This window comes from Salmo salar, chromosome 18 (genome assembly GCF_965601325.2).
Source record: "Salmo salar chromosome 18, fSalSal1, whole genome shotgun sequence".
NCBI lineage: Eukaryota > Metazoa > Chordata > Actinopteri > Salmoniformes > Salmonidae > Salmo > Salmo salar.
In genome coordinates, this window is record NC_138308.1 from 77215373 (window position 1) to 77234584 (window position 19212).

Here is a 19212-nt window from a genome sequence, read left to right on the forward strand (position 1 = left end):
GTAGCTAAACCAAAAAACGTATTGAATACGTCGCTCAGTTATGTATTAGAGACATGTCATCATGGAATACTCTGCCACCAGAGGTTACTCAGGCAAAAAGTAAGTTTAGCTTTGGAAAAACAGAAACAAAAAGACATATTGTATCACAGTGCCTCTCCTCTCATCTAATGTAACTGCACTGTATATTAATATGTATATATGAATAGTGTGTAAAGATTCATATATAATTGTGACATACGATACACACACACCATACCACAGCATGAATGCACAGAAACACACGCACACACAATATTTGTGAATTAGGCAAAGAGTGATTTGTTTGTCTTATTTTTAACAACCTAACTGTATAGGGATCTTATTTGATTCCATACATACATGATCAGAGACATGTTTTTATGTAGATACACTATATATACAAAATCATGTGGACACCCCTTGAAATTAGTGGATTCAGCTATTTCAGCCACACCCGTTGCTGACGGGTGTTTAAAATTGAGCACACAGCCATGCCATCTCCATAGACAAACATTGGCAGTAGAATGGCCTTACTGAAGAGCTCAGTAACTTTCAACGTGGCACCGTCATAGGATGTCACCTTTCCAACAAGTCAGTTCATAATTTCTGACCTGCTAGAGCTGCCCCCGTCAACTGTAAGTGCTGCTATTGTTAAATGGAAACGCCTAGGAGCAACAATGGCTCAGCCACGAAGTGGTAGGCCACACAAGCTCACAGAATGGGACCGCCGAGTACTGAAGCGCGTAACCTGTAAAAAATGTCTGTCCTTGGTTGCAACACTCACTACTGAGTTCCAAACTGCCTCTGGAAGCAATGTCAGCACAAGAACTGTTCGTTGGGAGCTTCATGAAATGGGTTTCCATGGCCGAGAAGCCGCACACAAGCCTAAGATCACCATGTGCAATGCCAAGTGTCGGCTGGAGTGGTGTAAAGCTCCCCGCCATTGGACTCTGGAGCAGTGGAAACGCGTTCTCTGGAGTGATGAATTACGCTTCACCATCTGGCAGTCCGACGGACGAATCTGGGTTTGGCGGATACCAGGAGAACGCTACCTGCCCGAATGCATAGTGCCAACTGTAAAGTTTGGTGGAGGAGGAATAATGGTCTGGGGCTGTTTTTCATGGTTTGGGCTTGGCCCCTTAGTTCCAGTGAAGGGAAATCTTAATGCTACAGCATACAATGACATTCTAGATCAGGCCTGGGCAATTTCAGTCCACGGGGGCCTGATTGGTGTCACACGTTCCCCCCATCCCTAGCAAACACACCTGATTTAAACTAATTCCATTTTTAACTGACTATCATGATTAGTTGATTATTGGAGTCAGGTGTTTTAGCTGGGGCTGGGGCAAAAGTGTGACACCAATCAGGCCCCCGAGGACTGCAGTTGACCAGGCCTGTTCTAGATAATTCTGTGCTTCCAACTTTGTGGCAACAGTTTGGGGAAGGCCCTTTCCTGCTTCAGCATGACAATGCCCCCGTGCAAAAAGCGATGTCCATACAGAAATGGTTTGTCAAGATCGGTGTGGAAGAACTTGACCGCCCTGCACAGAGCCCTGACCTCAACCCCATCGAACACCTGTGGGATGAATTGGAACGCCAACTGCGAGCCAGTCCTAATCGCTCAACATCAGTGCCCGGGCTTACTAATGCTCTTGTGCCTGAATGGAAGCAAGTCCCCACAGCAATGTTCCAACATCTAGTAGAAAGCCTTCACAGAATAGTGGAGGCTGTTATAGCAGCAAAGGGGGGAACAACTCCCTATTAATGGCCATGATTTTGGCATGAGATGTTCGACGAGCAGGTGTCCACATACTTTAAGTCATGTAGTATAATTCATAGAGGGTGTTAGCATGTGTGGCAATATGTTTCCTGGGGTCTTGCAGATATACAGACTAAACATCATATGAGTTCCATTAGACCAGCACCAATAACTCAACTAGTTATCAGGATGCTGCTTTTGGAACTGATATCCCACTTGAATGATATCCACAGTCATTTGACTCAGAATAGTCATTCTGTCATTCTGAATACCCTGTATATTGACAAAGACAATGTACATACAAATACTGTACTGTGTGGACAGTGAGAAGCGTCAGGGTTATAGGAGGTGGCTTCTACCTCTATTCCATGTCCCTGGTTACCAGTTACCACCACAACCTAGAGATGACTTAATGTCAGGGCAACCAGGAGACAACCCTGGCTCCAGTAGGAGAGAGGAGAGGATGTCAAGGCATGGGGAAAGCAAGAGAGGAGAGGAGATATGGAGTGAAAGAAAACAGAGAGAGAGAGGGAGAGCGAGCCAGTATAAATAAGAGGTAGAGAGGTAGATTAACGAAGTGTGTTGTTCATTTTTACTGTAAATGAGAACCATGATGTGTCGGGTGAGAATTTTGGTAGTGGAGAGGAACGTCAAAGCTCACCCTTATCTGAGGGGTGTGTGACAGCGAGTGTATGAGGCGGTAAGTATTTGTTATCTTCCCACACACTACATGGTTATGAATTCTCGGTGAGTTTAACTCCCATGGTGTTTTCATATCAACTGAACTACATACGGTAGATAAAGTATGGCAATATATTAATACACAGGCTATCATAGCAGTTATGACATCATGCAGTATGTATTTTTGCCATTCTGTTGTAATGCTGCACTGTATACCATTTCTGACTGTGGATGTCTAGGAGTTGGAGAAAGTCATTCATTATTGTCAAGCAAATTACACAGGGTAAATGTTGACCAAATTTGTCTGGAATGTGTATTGAGATTATTGAACCAAATAAAAGTGTGACATGTACAGATAGACCAATCCCATGAAAACATGTTTCTTACAATCTCTGCTCCTGGGGCCCAATACAAAATAGACCACTATTGCTAGGCAACTGCCCTGTTGAGTACGGCTTGCCTTGCTCTATCCCATGTGAATGGAGAGGCTGCTGTTTATGAAAGTACAGTTTGCTCTTTATGAGGTAAACACATGGACACCTAAGGGAATATCAGATGAGTACAGTACACCCCTTTTCCATCATGTATATTACAAGTGATTTTCATATTGTGGTTCATTTGGTTTGTCCTATTATGCAGCAGTGGAACAACACTTCGGGAGGAGATCCTTGGCAGTTTACTTGATTCAAATCTCTATTTCACTAGTTAACTATCAGTGGAATTGTAAACAAACCCAGTAGTGCTGAGGGCATTCTTATTCATTGTATGATTGTTGCGTTGGTGTTGTTGGTGCATCAGCATTCTAACTAGCCCACAGTGAGAAATACCTGAAACGCAACCAAACACAACAACACACAGAGGGACAGAGAGAGAGTGTAGGGCCCGGTAATCACTTCTATCCACAGCTCCTGTCCTACTTTGTTTTTCCACTTCTCTACCTTTTACTTATTATACTGCTTTCACATAGAGAGAAAAAAAGGGAAATGTTTATCTGACCCCCCTTACAAACAGACCCATTTCTACCACCTTTTTGCCTGCATAACCCTTTTATAATTACCATGTGCAGGCTGATATGCCAGGGACAAGTGGCAGTAGTGGTGTGCAGATGTTGGGGAGCATCTATTTGAATAAATCTATTGAATATACATGAAACTATAAAATGTATTTTCAAAACTATAGAATGGCATATTTTTAGTTGAGTTATGTTACCTTATGTTAGTCTGAAGCCATTCGGCTATGGGTTTCACAGCCCTGTAATGTTTGTTTTTTTAAACTGACAAATACAGATTTTCACTCCAATCTGGCAACCCTCATAAAATCTGACATAGAACCAGTATCCCAAAGTATTAAGTGAAAACAAGCATAGAAAACAGTATTGGCATTAATAAAAATGTAAAAAAGTAAGGCTACTATTTTATTGTAATTATTTCAGTGACAACCTGGTTGATTAACAATATTGGGTTGTTAACATGTTCTTTTTATATAAATAAATGTGGGACACAAAAAATATATAAAATAATAATTGCAATCCTATTTTCAAAAGCGTGCGAGTATCCTGTTCATATTTCACAACCGCGGGCTTTTGTAGCTGCATTTACTCGATTGAGCAAAAATAATAGCCTTACACTTGATTTAGGCTACATTATTGCACGCTAAATGTTTCTGATCAGTGATAGATGAGAAAACCAATAGATGAGCTATACCACCTCCACTTATTTGCCCAGCCAGAAACCAATTAACCAAGTAGCGTCTACAGAAGGAGATTCAGTGAAACAAAATCACATTGATTGAACTCACGGGCTCTTGGTTGGGAGTAGTCCGAGGCTACTAAGCGACTGTGAGTGAAGAGCAAAATAATCCACTAGCTAAACTAAACTACATAACATGCAGGCAAAATGTTCTAATAAATGAGCCAACTAGACAAGATGATCATGAGCAGCACTCGCCTCAATTTAGCTAACATTTTCCCAGCCTAATTGTAGCCTAACCAATATCCAAACAGAGATTCAGTGAAAACAAATCGGACATTGATTTATCAAGAAGAGTCCCCATGCTTGTCTCAAAGCAGAGCGATGGCGCTGTCCCAATCTGAAAGCTGCACACAAACTGAAATTATAATCTAGTTGACCGTAGGTGGGTAGGCTATTGCTTGAAATTTATTACAATGATTGGATGACTTTGGGCGTTTCAGTAAGCAACAATTTGATAGTATGCCTTCAATTGCATTAGCCTACTTTATGCCAATATTTTCATCATTCAGTGACAGTTATTCCCACAGAAATTCTTAATGGATCCATCCAGTTGTGGTTAAGAAAACAGTGCATGCTTAGTGGCGGGTTATGGGAGAAGTGGCAGGACGATGGTTAACTGGCGTTGCCTAGCAACCATCAAGAGTTTAAAACCTCTTAAGGTGTAAAGTCCCCTGTTTAGGAGACCTACATTTTGTCTTATAAATCGATTTGTGCACATGCCTGCAATCCTTAAATCATAGGAGAGAGTGGTTTCATCACAGTAGCACATTCAGAGATCGATTCATCTAAAATAGTTTATAGATAAAAAAAAACTGTTTGTCATAGATAGACAAGATTAATATGAGATGAAAGGGAAGTTCCTAACGAGTTCAGGATGCTAAGATATAGCCCTGTGAGACCTTCACGGTGATGGGAGCTGATGTTCTGATCAAATCACATTTTATTTGTCACATGCGCCAAATACAACAGGTGTAAGACCTTACAGTGAAATGCTTACTTACAAGCCCTTAACCAACAATTAAGTTTTAAGAAAAATACCTAAAAAATAAGAAATAAAAGTAACAAATAATTCAAGAGCACCATTAAAATAACAATATATATACAGGGTGTTCTGGTACAGATCAAGAGAGACCTTTAGAAAATATGCACATTTTCTCTAACACTAAACATACAAATATGTATTTTATAGTTATAAGGAAAGTGAAATGTTATAATCTGATTATACTATTTTTAGGAAGTATATAAATAATTTCAAGCGGTATTCATACAGTTCTGTTGAATAGGAAATACATCATATAAAATATTTCATATTTTTATCATATTTGTACAGTGTATTTGAGCTTGTGTCCTCAAGTGAATACACCTCAGCAATTCATTTTTTTAAATTACTAGAAAAGTGACACTAACCTTTCTTGGAATATGAAACCTTACTAGTTATTGTTTATGGCCCTCTCATAATAAATAATTACTTTGGGGGATTACATTTAGTTACATTTAACTGGTTTAAATAGCATAGTGCGTGCCAAAGCCGCCTCAGCATTACGGCTAAGTTTCATACTAAGCCGTAGGCAGAAGTTTACCGAAATGATTACTAGATCATTAGGCGGCAATAAAAGTTTTGGCTTTGACACTGGCAATAGCTTTCAGATATATGGAAAAAGCGGAAAAAAGTTGGCAGTATGGGAAAGTTGGCGGAAGAACGTCTTAGTATGAAAGGGATATCAGTCTGAGTGTGGATCCTGCAGTCAGGCTTTCCATTTCCTCTGCTCCCCACTGCTAGGGGCTAGGGAGGAGGCTTTACATCTCTTCTTCATTTGGTAATTAACTGAAGCCAGTGATTCAAGGGCTTAGGAATCTCGTCATAAACCAAGAGGAAACAGAACAGAAAGCCCCAAGGACCAGGTTTAAGATGGACTATTTGTACCCCATATAGGTCTAGGCCCATTTTCCCTCTGTTACACACATACTGAAAGGTTAGGTTACGATAGCCAAAAACACTTGAACTGTAATACTGTATCAGAATATAATCAATATTTATTATATCATATCTTCCTCCAGGTTCTGCAGACATAGCAAAGAACATCTGACCACCCCAAACGCAGTCTGACCCTGAACCCCGCCCCCCCCAACTCCCATTCCCACTTCCATCTCTCCCTTTCGCTCACGATGGCTGAGCCTCCAGAACCAGTGCACTTCCAGGGGGACCAAGCATCAGCAGAAGCAGCGGCACTCGGCTCTGAGCCGGGTGAGTCCACAGAGGTGGAGTGTCCCATCTGCTACCACGAGTACAACCAGTGTGGCAAGTGTCCTCGCATGCTGGAATGCCTCCACGTCTTCTGCACCGAGTGCCTCCAGAGAATCCAGCTGTCCCCGTATCCAGCTGAACCCGCAGACCCCCAGAGCCCTCGCAGCCCTGCCATTTTCTGCCCCCTCTGCCGCCACCCCACCCTGCTGGAGACTGGCGACCCCCTCACCCTGCCCTGCAACTCCCGCATCCTGGCTCAACTGCCCCCCATGGCTTTCTGCACACCCGTGTCGATGGCTGCCAGCTTGGCCACCGTCACCCAGAGGGTGGTCTTCTCCCTGGATACCAGCAGGGACGCCCGCTTCATCATCCTGCCCACAGTGAGCCTAAGGGTGGAGCAGATACACCCAAGCGATAGGCCCCATGGTGGAGGTGTGGGCCTGGTGGGTGAGGTGGAGGTGCTGCAGCACTACAGGAGGACCCTGGCCGTGGTATTCTGGGTGTTGTTTGTGATGACCTGCGTGGTGGGACTGGTGTTTGGGCTCAGGTTTTTCCGCAGCTGAGGGGAGAAGGAACCGAGGGGCCTGTTCCAATACTTTTACATGCAGCCTTCCTTCCTTTTGTCTTTCCTTGTTTCCTTCCCCCTTACTCAAGGAAGGAAGGGTGTATTGTCAAAATATTTGAATATGGCCTAAGATCTAGACCGAACTACGGGCCTACATCAAACCTAGTCTTGAAACGTCCTGTTAACTTCAATTCAACTGTAGATGACATATCTTTAAAAGATATAAAAGGTTGATGCATACAGCCTCATAATCACATGTCTAGTTCTGTTAGTTGAGAAAATTATTTATTGACAGTTCTGAGTTTTTCGGCTATGCACTGATTTAGAGTTCCCTCTAGTGGTCTAATCTAGGAGCGCCTATTACATTGGGGCGCCAGGTAGCCTCGTGGTTAGAGTGTTGGGCCAGTCAACAGCTTGTTTGTTTCGAATCCCTGATCCGAATTGGAGAAAAATCTGCCGATCCGCCCTTGAGCAAGGCACTTAACCCTAATTGCTCCAGGGTTGCGCAATAATGCCTGATCCCTGGCCTTGACCCCACTCTCTGAGGGTGTCTCAGGGGGAGTGGAATTTCACACCATGCACTTGTACAGGTTACCCACTAGTACATGTGTGAAACAGGACAAATATAAGCACCCCCTATTTGACCTTTGATTGTATTGGCTATTTATTCAAATCTTTTCATATGTTTCACATTTTGACTCTCTCTCCCTGTGCATGTGTGTGTGTAAAATCATTTAGGCTACATAATGAAGATGAATTATGGCTAATGTGAATGTGGAAAATGTATTGTGGAATAAAATCTCCGGAATATTTCTACAGGGGGACGAGGGCACGTTGAGCAAAAACGTAAAGGGAGCATCCACGACGTCATACGCCGCGTTGACTTGCAACAGTCGAGAGAAACGTTTTTAGAGTCCCCCTTCCCTTCGTATGTTTTCGTTGGGGGAAAAGTTGTGGGTGGCCGATAGTGTGAAGGTAGGGTGTGCTTGGTTTTTAACCCTTTGGCCGTAGGAGAATGATATATTGTATCTTTGGGAGATAGACACTAAGGGGATATGCATGTGGTATAAGTATAATTTTTAACTTTTTTGTTAGTTCTGGCCCGTGCACATTTACTGGCTAGCGTTGTAAGAGCATTTCACCTCACCCCCTTTTCCCGTTAGCCTGTTAGCTTTCTCTTCCATAGTTTTTGTGGGACAGCTGGAAAAAGGGTTTAGAGAAATGGCGGAAACCAAAATAATATACCACATCGACGAGGAGGAGACGCCGTATTTGGTGAAGATTCCGATTCCTGCCGAAGATATCACTTTGTTGGATTTTAAACAGGTCTTGAACAAGCCCAACTACAAATTCTTCTTCAAGTCTATGGACCAGGACTTTGGGTGAGTGAGAGCTAGTGATTCATGATTGTGCGAGTGTCGGGTTGTGGGTTTCAGGCAAATTATGATAAAGGAGAAAACCAACCAACCCAGAATGAGTTCTATAAGCGCCATAGGATCCACTGAATGTCTCCAAATGTGCCTTAGCGTTACGAACGTTTGTGAGTGTATTTCGCCTATCGAATAGGGAGGGGATGTGGGGGGTGACTGACTGCGCGCAGAATGTGAACCATTCAATTAGGCCCCTCACCATACATCACACCCTTCCCTTTCTCATAGCTAAGAGCGCCCTCACACTTAGAGATTGATATAAATTTTCATACTTGGTACCTGGAGGAAAATGGAGGAGGGTCATGCTTTTTCACTCAAGGGGAGGGTTTAGTATTTATTTTTAAATTATAGTCCAGGGGCGGGTCATGTCATTTGTAATGGCAATATTTCTCAGTGTTTGCGTTGCTTATTAGGCTATATATCGATGTGTGCTATAGGCTACAAAGTGCATGCTCAAAAACACAGAACAGAGTTACATTTCTAAGATAGCTGCTGGGATGGTGTAATAAAACTAAGCTACATTACACACTGCAGTGTATATTCCACCCCTAAGCCCCTGCCTGCTCTGCTCTTGGGCCCCTATTCCAACCCAAGTTAAGCGACTGTAAATGGAACGTAATTCCATTTTAATGCGCTTTTCTCTATGTATTGTGACTTTGAACTTAAGTATGAGAATAACATGCTATTCACCTACTTTGTTTGAGGTGTCGCTCGACTAAAGATGTGTTTACAGATGACATATTCTGACCTTGACTTAATTTCCTTATAATTCCACCAATTTTACGCTTGAGGAAACCATAAGATCAGCAAACCTGTCACTTCCAAGTGGGAAAAGTGTGTGCTTTTTTCCGCTTAAAAAATAGCAGCATTCTCCATGCGCTGTAATTTATAAATTGGTAAGCGCTGTTGGTAAGAGCTAGTTAACCTGTTATGGATAGGGGGCAGTATTTTCACAGCCGGATAAAAAACGTACCCGATTTAATCTGATTATTACTCCTGCCCAGAAACTAGAATATGCATATAATTATTAGCTTTGGATAGAAAACACTCCAAAGTTTGTAAAACTGTTTGAATGGTGTCTGTGAGTATAACCGAACTCATTTGGCAGGCCAAAACCTGAGAAGATTCTGTACAGGAAGTACCCTGTCTGACCATTTCTTGGCCTTCTTTGCCATCTCTATCCATTACAGAGGATCTCTGCTGTTACGTGACACTTCCTACGGCTCCCATGAGCTCTCAGAAGGCGGCAAAAAGCTGAATCGTGGCTTTGCAGGCTCTGGCTGAAAAAAAGTAGCGCGTTTGGGTAGTGGCTGGTTACAGTACTGTGAGACTCAGGCGCGTGCCCACGTCGACAGAATGCTTTGTTTTCTTTCCTCTGTTTACCTAAACGCAGATTCCCGGTCGGAATATTATCGCTTTTTTACGAGAAAAATTGCATAAAAATGGATTTTAAACAGCGGTTGACATGCTTCGAAGTACGGTAATGGAATATTTAGAAGTTTTTTGTCACGAATTGCGCCATGCTCGTAACCCTGATTTACCATTTCGGATAGTGTCTGGAACGCACAAACAAAACGCCGCTATTTGGATATAACGATGGATTATTTTGGACCAAACCAACATTTGTTATTGAAGTAGCAGTCCTGGGAGTGCATTCTGATGAAGACAACAAAGGTAATGAAACTTTTGTAATAGTAAATCTGACTTTGGTCAGGGCTAAACTTGGTCGGTGTCTAAATGGCTAGCCGTGATGGCTGGGCTATCTACTGAGAATATTGCAAAATGTGCTTTCACCGTAAAGCTATTTTAAAATCGGACACCTCGATTGCACAAAGGAGTTCTGTATCTATAATTCTTAAAATAATTGTAATGTTTTTTGTGAACGTTTATCGTGAGTAAATTGTTAGTAAATTCCCCAGAAGTATGCTAGTTCTGAACGTCACATGCTAATGTAAAAAGCTGTTTTTTGATATAAATATGAGCTTGATTGAACAAAACATGCATGTATTGTATAACATAATGTCCTAGGTGTGTCATCTGATGAAGATCATCAAAGGTTAGTGCTGCATTTAGCTGTCTTCTGGGTTTTTGTGACATTATATGCTAGCTTGAAAAATGGGTGTCTGATTATTTCTGGCTGGGTACTCTGCTGACATAATCTAATGTTTTGCTTTTGTTGTAAAGCCTTTTTGAAATCGGACAGTGTGGTTAGATTAACGAGAGTCTTGTCTTTAAAATGCTGTGAAATAGTCATATGTTTGAGAAATTGAAGTAATAGCATTTCTAAGGTATTTGAATATCGCGCCACGGGATTCAACTGGCTGTTGCGTAGGTGGGACGAATTCGTCCCGCCGGTCCTAGAGAGGTTAACTGGGAATATTGAAGAACTGGGAATATTGAACCACCAGCTTTCATATGTTCTGAGCAAGGAACTTAAACATTAGCTTTTTACATGGCACATATTTCACTTTTACTTTCTTCTCCAACACTGTTTTTGCATTATTTAAACCAAATCGAACATGTTTCATTATTTATTTGAGACTAAATGTATTTTATTTATGTATTATATTCAGTAAAAATAAAAGTGTTCATTCAGTATTGTTGTAATTGTCATTATTTTTTAGATATATAAAATCGGTATCGGCTTTTTTTTGGTCCTCCAATAATCGGTATCGGCGTTGAAAAATCATAATCTGTCGACCTCTACTCTGGAGAGACCTGAAAATTGCTGTGCAACGACGCTCCCCATCCAACCTGACTGAGTTTGAGAGGATCTGCAGAGAAGAATCTGAGAAACTCCCCAAATACAGGTGTGCCAAGCATGTAGAGTCATACCCAAGAAGACTTCAGTTTATTTTGATATTTTTTATATAAATTTGCCAACATTTCTAAAATGCTCTTTTTGCTTTGTCATTATGTGGTATTGTGTGTAGATTGAGGGGGAAAAAAACAACTTCAGCGATTTTTAGAATAAGGCTGTAACATAACAACGTGTGAAAAGTCAAGGGGTCTGAATTCTTTCAGAATGCAGTGTATGCATAGTCACTTTACCCTACATGTACAAATGACCTCGACTAACCAGTACCCCCGCACATTGACTCGGTACCGGTACCCCCTGTATATAGCTTCATTATTGTTACTTTAAAATATATATATATTTTAATTACGCAATATTTTCTTAACTGCATTGTTGATTAAGGGCTTGTAGGTAAGCATTTCACGGTAAGGTCTATACCTGTTGTATTCGGCGCATGTGACAAATAAGATTAGATTCTTAGGGCTGAAGCTGCCGAATTGTCGTATGCGCTTTAGAATATTTTTGATTATATGCCCAGGCTTTTCTCCGTTTATTTTACAATTTGTATCATTTTAAACATTTGCCACTATCGAGAGCCATCGTCGGTAATACCCACATACATGTATTTTTGCATCATTGCATTCGGTTGACCTTTCTTTCCCCTGTCACATCTTTGTTAGTTGTTCCTGAGGATCGCTAGCATTAGTGGATCATGCATCTGTAAGAATGCTGCTCATCGACTACAGCTCGGCCTTCAATACCATAGTGCCCAATAAGCTCATTACAAAGCTCACAGCCCTGGGTCTGAACTCCTCCCTATACAACTGGGTCCTGGACTTCCTGATAGTCCACCCCAAGTGGTGAAGGTAGGCAACATGACCTCGTTGACACTGATTCTCAACACGGGGTGCCCCGCATGGGTGCGTCCTCATTCCCCTCCTGTATTCCCTGTATACACACGACTGCGTGGCCATATACAGTTCCAACTCCAACAAATTTGCCGACGACATGACCGTAGTAGGCCTAAATAACTATGCAACAGCCTACAGGGAGGAGGTAGGCACTCTGACGGTGTACTGCCAGGTAAACAACCTCTCCCTCAACGTTGGCAAAACAAAGGAGCTGGTTGTGGACTTCAGGAGGAACCAGGCCGTACACGCCCCCATCCTCATCAATAGGAGATGGTCAATAACTTCAAATTCCTTGACGTACACCTCTCTGAGAAGCTGAAATGGTCAAACCACACGGACACCGTAGTGAAGAAGGTGCAACAGCGACTCTTCAACCCCTGGAAATTCGTCCTGTCCCCGAGTACCATCGAGAGCATACTGTTGGGCTGCATCACAACAAGGTACGGCATCTCCATTGCCGCGGACTGCAAGGCTCTTCAGAGGGTGATACGTGCAGTCGAATGCACCATTGAGTGCACACTGCCTGCACTACACTTTTCGTAAAAATACCATCGGCTGCACATATTACTCAAAATGTAAACTTGCGTAGCCTACATCTCGACCGCTACCTCCGGAGGTAGTGCACTACACTTGCCCGACAGTTGCCATCCTTGAATCAGGGCAGTGTTGAGCCAACACTCCTACAGTATAAATGGTAATAGCAGAACAACGTTTTTGAAACAGCTGAAATATTTCCTAATATTTGAGACATGTTTTATTGAGTTTTTACTTGAAATTGCACTACCAGCCTGTTGCATCCTGAAGCTGCCGGCTCCACTGAGCCACCAAAAACATTGGAAGGCCATCTCCAAGCAGGCTGTTGTGCCTTTTACTGAGGAGTGTCTTCCGTCTGGCCAGTCTGCCATAAAGGCCTGATTGGTGGAGTGCTGCAGCGATGGTTGTCCTTGAAGGTTCTCCCATCTCCACAGAATAACTCTGGAGCTCTCTGAGTGACCATCGGGTTCTTGGTCACCTCCCAGACCAAGGCCCTACTACCCTGATTGCTCAGTTTGGTCAAGCAGCCAGCTCCAGGAAGAGTCTTGGTGGTTCCAAACTTAAGAATGATGGAGGCCACTGTGTTCTTGGACCTTCAATGCTGCATATTTTCTTTGGTACCCTTCCCCAGATCTGTGCCTCGATACAATCCTGTCTCTGAGCTCTACGGACAAGTCCTTTGACCTCATGGCTTGGTTTTTGCTCTGGCATGCACTGTCAACTGTGCAACCTTATATAGACAGGTGTGTGTCTTTTCCAAATCATGTCCAGTCAATTGAATGTACCACAGGTGGACTCCAATCAAGTTGTAGAAACATCTCAGGGATGATCAATGGAAACAGGATGTGGCTGAGCTCAAATTTGAGTGTCATAGCAAAGGGTCTGAATACTTACACTACCGTTCAAAAGTTTGTGGTCACTTAGAAATGTCCTTGTTTTTGAAAGAAAAACACTTTTTTTTTGTCCATTAAAATAACATAAAATGTATCAGAAATACAGTGTAGACATTGTTAATGTTGTAAATGACTATTGTAGCTGGAAACGGCTGAAATTTTATGGAATATCTACATAGGCGTACAGAGTCCCATTATCAGCAACCACCACTCCTGTGTTCCAATGGCACGTTGTGTTAGCTAATCCAAGTTTATCATTTTAAAAGGCTAATTGATCATTAGAAAACCCCTTTTGCAATTGTGTTAGCACAGCTGAAAACTGTTCTGATTTAAAGAAGCAATAAAACTGTCCTTCTTTAGACTAGTTGAGTATCTGGAGCATCAGCATTTGTGGGTTCGTTTGCAGGCTCAAAATGGCCAGAAACAATTAACTTTCTTCTGAAGCTCTTCAGTCTATTCTTGTTCTGAGAAATAAAGGCTATTCCATGATAAGATATTTCAGATTTTTTTTTTACTTAATACATTTAGAAAAATGTCTAAACATGTTTTTGCTTTGTCATGCATGGGTTATTGTGTGACGATTGAGGGGATTTAAAAAAAATACATTTTGGAATAAAGTTATAATGTAACAAAATGTGGAGAAAGTTAAGGGCTCTGAATACTTCCCGACGGCGCTGTAAATACATAGCTGAGGCTTTAAAAACATGTTGTGTTTCCCCTGGCCCAGATGGGATCACTGTAAAAAAAAAATGCAGAAAGGCTTCTCTAGGCTACCTGCAGCTGTTATCCGTAGGCTACAGTTGATCAGACTGAGGAGGACTAATTGTGCACTTTGAAAAATCATGATGTATTTCATTTTTGGGTGTTTATGTGCTTCCCATATAAAACAAATCATCATGGTAGTTAAATTTTACCACATGTAAGGATTATGCATGAAGCCTGGTTAGTTGTAAGGTAGGCCTACTGTATTTTTTATATATGTATGAGCAGGTTAATCGTTCATTTTTGATAGGCCAATATTACTTGATGAAGACATGCTGTTATAGCAACTGTGCTTTTCTCTTGAAGATAAAACGTAATGAATGTAGACTACAGATGAGAAAATAAACCCTTTAATTTTCTGCAAATACAAGCTTGTGATTCACAAGTTGTGAATTGTTGAATTATTCAAGAGTGTAATATGGTTTGGTTGCATTATTCAGTATTGTAATGTGTTTTAGAAGAAAATGTTTGTCATTGTTGAATATTTTGTGCTAGTGGCTATCTACTGTGATATTTACGATCAATTTGAGCTGTAGACCAAGAATGTTGTTAGCCACAACGAAAGATAAGGTAAGAATGTAATGTGGATTGAAAAGTAGAATTCTCTATCCCCACCCCGCCCCTCACTCTTCTTCATATCTCGTAGTGGGAATAGGGCCTTGGAGCATATGGGTCAAAGCATAACTTCCGCCATGAATACTACCTTCACAATGAATGGACACCAAAAGAAAAAACTCGCCCTGGCTGTTCTCATCACTTATCCCCATCTCTCGCTCTCTCTCTCCCTCCCATCTTGTTAAATCCTAAGCATCTCTTATTTTTGGAAACTGGACCAAGTTTTTGTCTCCCTGAATATCCTACCTTGGCCGGCTGGCAACCTTTTAGACTAGAGGTCGACCGATTTTTATGATTTTTCAACGCCGATACCGATTATTGGAGGACCAAAAAAAGCCGGTGCCGATTTATTTTTGACAATTTCCGGACTATTAAGCGCACTTGAATATAAGCAAGTGCACCCACTGAATTTAAAAAAAAAGTATTAATTTGAACATAAATAAGCCGCACATGTCTATAAGCCGCAGTAGCCTACCTGTACATTGAAACAAATGAACTTTACACAGGCTTTAACGAAACACGGCTTGTAACAAAAATAAATAGGCTTTAACGAAACACGGCTTGTAACAAAAAATAAAAAATTAGCAGTAAGCTTTAGTTGTCTTTTTGCACTGAGTCAATTCCTCACGCTGCTGTTTCCAACATCTTATCATCGACTAATTAAGACCAAGCTCCCGTGCAGCAGCTCTATTTCCTTTTCCAACAGCCAGATCAATCGCCTTCAACTTGAAAGCTGCATCATATGCATTTCTCCGTGTCTTTGCCATGATGAGGGTGACAAAATGACTACCGTAATCAGAATGATGGGAAGTTTGAGAGCGCTCTATTTAATCTAAACAGTAAACAACAAAGTTGTTTGACCTTAACCTGACCTTAACCCGTTCGGCAATTTCATTGGTCTAATGAAAGCTTCATGCTGCCAAAAAACTGAGCACGTCATAGAATGTGTGTTTTTGTAGAGAAAAAAAATTGAAAGCGGGAAAAATCCATATATTAGCCGCGTCATTGTTTAAGCCGCGAGATTCAAAGCCTGGGAAAAAAGTAGCGGCCTATTAGCCTGGAATTTACGGTACAACAATACTGAATGAACACTTTTATTTTAACTTAATATGATACATAAATAAAACAATTTAGTCTCAAATAAATAATGAAACGTGTTCGATTTGGTTTAAATAATGCAAAAACGGTGTTGGAGAAGAAAGTAAAAGTGCAATATGTGCCATGTGAAAAAAAAAAAAGTGTAAGTTCCTTGCTCAGAACATGAGAACATATGAAAGCTGGTGGTTCCTTTTCAACATGACTCTTCAATATTCCCAGTTAAGTTTTAGGTTGTAGTTATTATAGGGATTATTTCTCTCTATACCATCTGTATTTCATATACCTTTTGACTATTGGATGTTTTTATAGTTACTTTATTGCCAGCCTAATCTCAGGAGTTGATAGGCTTGAAGTCAAACAGCGCTGTGCTTCAAGCATTGTGAAGAGCTGCTGGCAAATGCAGGAAAGTGCTGTTTGAATGAATGCTTACGAGCCTGCTGCTGCCTACCACCGCTCAGTCAGACTGCTCTATCAAATTATAATATAATAACACACAGAAATACGAGCCTTAGGTCATTAATATGGTCAAATCCGGAAACTATCATTTCGAAAATGTTTATTCTTTCAGTAAAATATGGAACCGTTCCGTATTTTATCGAACGGGTGGCAACCCTAAGTCTAAATATTGCTGTTACATTGTACAACTTTCAATGTTATGTCATAATTATGTAAAATTCTGGCAAATGAATTACGGTCTTTGTTAGGAATAAATGGACTTCACACAGTTCACAACGAGCCAGGTGGCCCAAACTGCTGCATATACCCTGACTCTGCGTGCAATGAACGCAAGAGAAGTGACACAATTTCCCTAGTTAATATTGCCTGCTAACATGAATTTCTTTTAACTAAATATGCAGGTTTAAAAATATATACTTCTGTGTTTCGATTTTAAGAAAGGCATTGATGGTTAGGTTCATTGGTGCAACGATTGTACTTTTTTTCGCGAATGCACTTTCGTTAAATCATCATCCGTTTGGCGAAGTAAGCTGTGATTTGATGATAAATTAACAGGCACCACATTGATTATATGCAACGCAGGACAAGCTAGTTAAACTAGTAATATCATCAACCATGTGTAGTCAACTAGTGATTATGTTAAGATTGATCGTTTTTTTCTAAGTTTTATGCTATGTAGCAACTTATCTTGGCCCCTTGCTGCACTCGCGTAACAGGTGGTCAGCCTGCCACGCAGTCTCCTCGTGGTTTGCAATGTAATCGGCCATAATCGGCGCCCCCAAAAAAATGCAGATTACCGATTGTTATGAAATCGGCCCTAATTAATCGGTCGACCTCTACTTTAGACATACTTTATTCCTCTCCTTACTTTCTCCCATTTAAATCCTCCAGACTGAAAGAGCTGTCACTGTCAATTAATCTTTCTTTGGCTGTTTGTCAGTTGTGCCCTACCCTAGGTTGAATGGAATGCATGTTTGTGGTGGAGTTTGCCTGATGAGACCTAGGGCTTCTGTTAAACACATTAATTGCAGTAAAACCGCTTGCATTTTGTAAGCTACTCTGAAATGTAAACTTACTCACACAAACAAAGAACACCACAAAACACCAACTTATATTATAAAAACAGTCGCTAAAACAATGAAGTGCTCCTGCGTCTACTGAGTTGTCTGACCATACTTCTACCGCAACATTTTGAAACGAACCTCCAAAGTCAGTTACAAGGAGGCTACGTTTAAACTCTGCTCAGAAGTCAGCTACCCAATCAAAACCGAGCTACTTTTCTCAGGGTCTGTTACTTCAGCCTGTGGCCTCAGCAAAGTAACTAAAGCATCAGGGTGTATTTTGCCTGTTCCTTGTGTGTTTTCATTTCCGGGAGTGCGAGCCAGCTGTCAGACAGGCTGTGTGTCAGTCAGGCCAGAGCCAGCAGCATGGAGTGGAGCAGACCAGGACAACCTAGGGTTGGAGAGAGGACATTTGCTGGGGGTCTGGCTGCGGCAGAGTCAACATGAACAGAGGCGCGAGAGATGGACAGGAGGGGTGGGGGAAGTAGATGGTTGTTTTGGGTGTGATGTGTGAGAGACTAATAGACGGGAGTAAAAAGTTTGTTTGTTTGGGATGTGCGGCCAAGGAGTAATGGTTATGAGGGAATATTCGAGATGTTTGTGTTTTGAGGCTTTTTTTTGTGCATTGGTGAAATAGCTTGAGGGGAGGTAATTTGTTTGTTTGTAATGGTGAGGAATGTGGACAGTTACTCTGTTGTGTAGAATGTTGCATCTGTCTGTCCCTTTCTGGATGCAATTTGAGTCCGTCCTCACTAGGGTTACAAAGGGTTGGAAACTTTCCAGTGAATTTCCGGAAATTTTCCATGGGAATTTAAGCCCGGGAATTTGGGGAATTTTGTTTAAATTCATCAAAAAAGTTAGCTTATAACAGTTAACCTTTTTTGTGGGATACACATAAGGCAATTCTAGGTCTTGTGGCATATTTTGGTTAAACTATCCCCAATTCAATGGAATTGCAACCCTCTGCATGCACAATGCATTCTTCCATCACATGTACAGCTGATTCTCAAGATCTTGCACACTAATGAGATGCTCTTGAGCCCACACTACTACACTGTCTGAGCTAAGGACTACATGCTTTCTGGTAAGTTTTGATTACAATACTGGGTGGGGTGAATATATTTTATGACATGCATGATTTTTTAAAACTAGTAAATAGTTGGCTACAGCAAAGTGTTTAAAATAATTTCTAACAATTTCTGCTAGTTGGTAGCAAAAACTGTGGGTTTTAGCTTGCTTGAGCCTACTAACTGAGTGTTAATTCACCTGTTTCCATACATGTTTCATTTTAAAACATTTATCTTACAAAGGAGTTATTTAATCTGTTTAACTATTTATCTGTACCTGGAATTGTATTTGGGTTTTTTAACTCATTTTTTCCTAATCTTTACAGGAAAATGCCACGGGCACTATCTGATGTGTGGAGACATTTCACTGCAGCTAATGTAGAAGGAAAAGCTGTGTACATTTTCCAATACTGTGCCAAATCATGTGTGAATAATGCAACAAAGATGCAGAATCATCTGGCCAAGTACATAAAGTTCCCTCAGCGCTCACAACAAGCAACCTCTGACGAAAGTCCCTCTACTTCTATTTGAGGTGAAAATGATGAATCAGACACCTTATCGATAGCAGC

At 41.3% G+C, this 19212-nt stretch overlaps 2 protein-coding genes across 2 annotated transcripts in view; both read left to right on the forward strand.

Moving 5' to 3' along the window:
• The first annotated feature begins 6287 nt into the window (after positions 1-6287).
• LOC106577636 (uncharacterized) lies at positions 6288-7758 on the forward strand. The gene has a single exon (XM_014155930.3). The coding sequence runs from the start codon at positions 6376-6378 to the stop codon at positions 7015-7017; it is 642 nt and encodes a 213-aa protein (XP_014011405.1). The 5' UTR covers positions 6288-6375; the 3' UTR covers positions 7018-7758.
• A 153-nt stretch (positions 7759-7911) lies between these two features.
• The window catches only part of LOC106577635 (segment polarity protein dishevelled homolog DVL-2), a 28017-nt gene continuing 16716 nt past the window's right edge, over positions 7912-19212 (forward strand). Inside the window, exons 1-2 of the mRNA XM_082965155.1 lie at positions 7912-7994; positions 8206-8401. Of these exons, the coding sequence (XP_082821281.1) occupies positions 8241-8401 (161 nt within the window). The 5' untranslated portion in view covers positions 7912-7994; positions 8206-8240. The remainder of the gene's footprint in view (positions 7995-8205; positions 8402-19212) is intronic.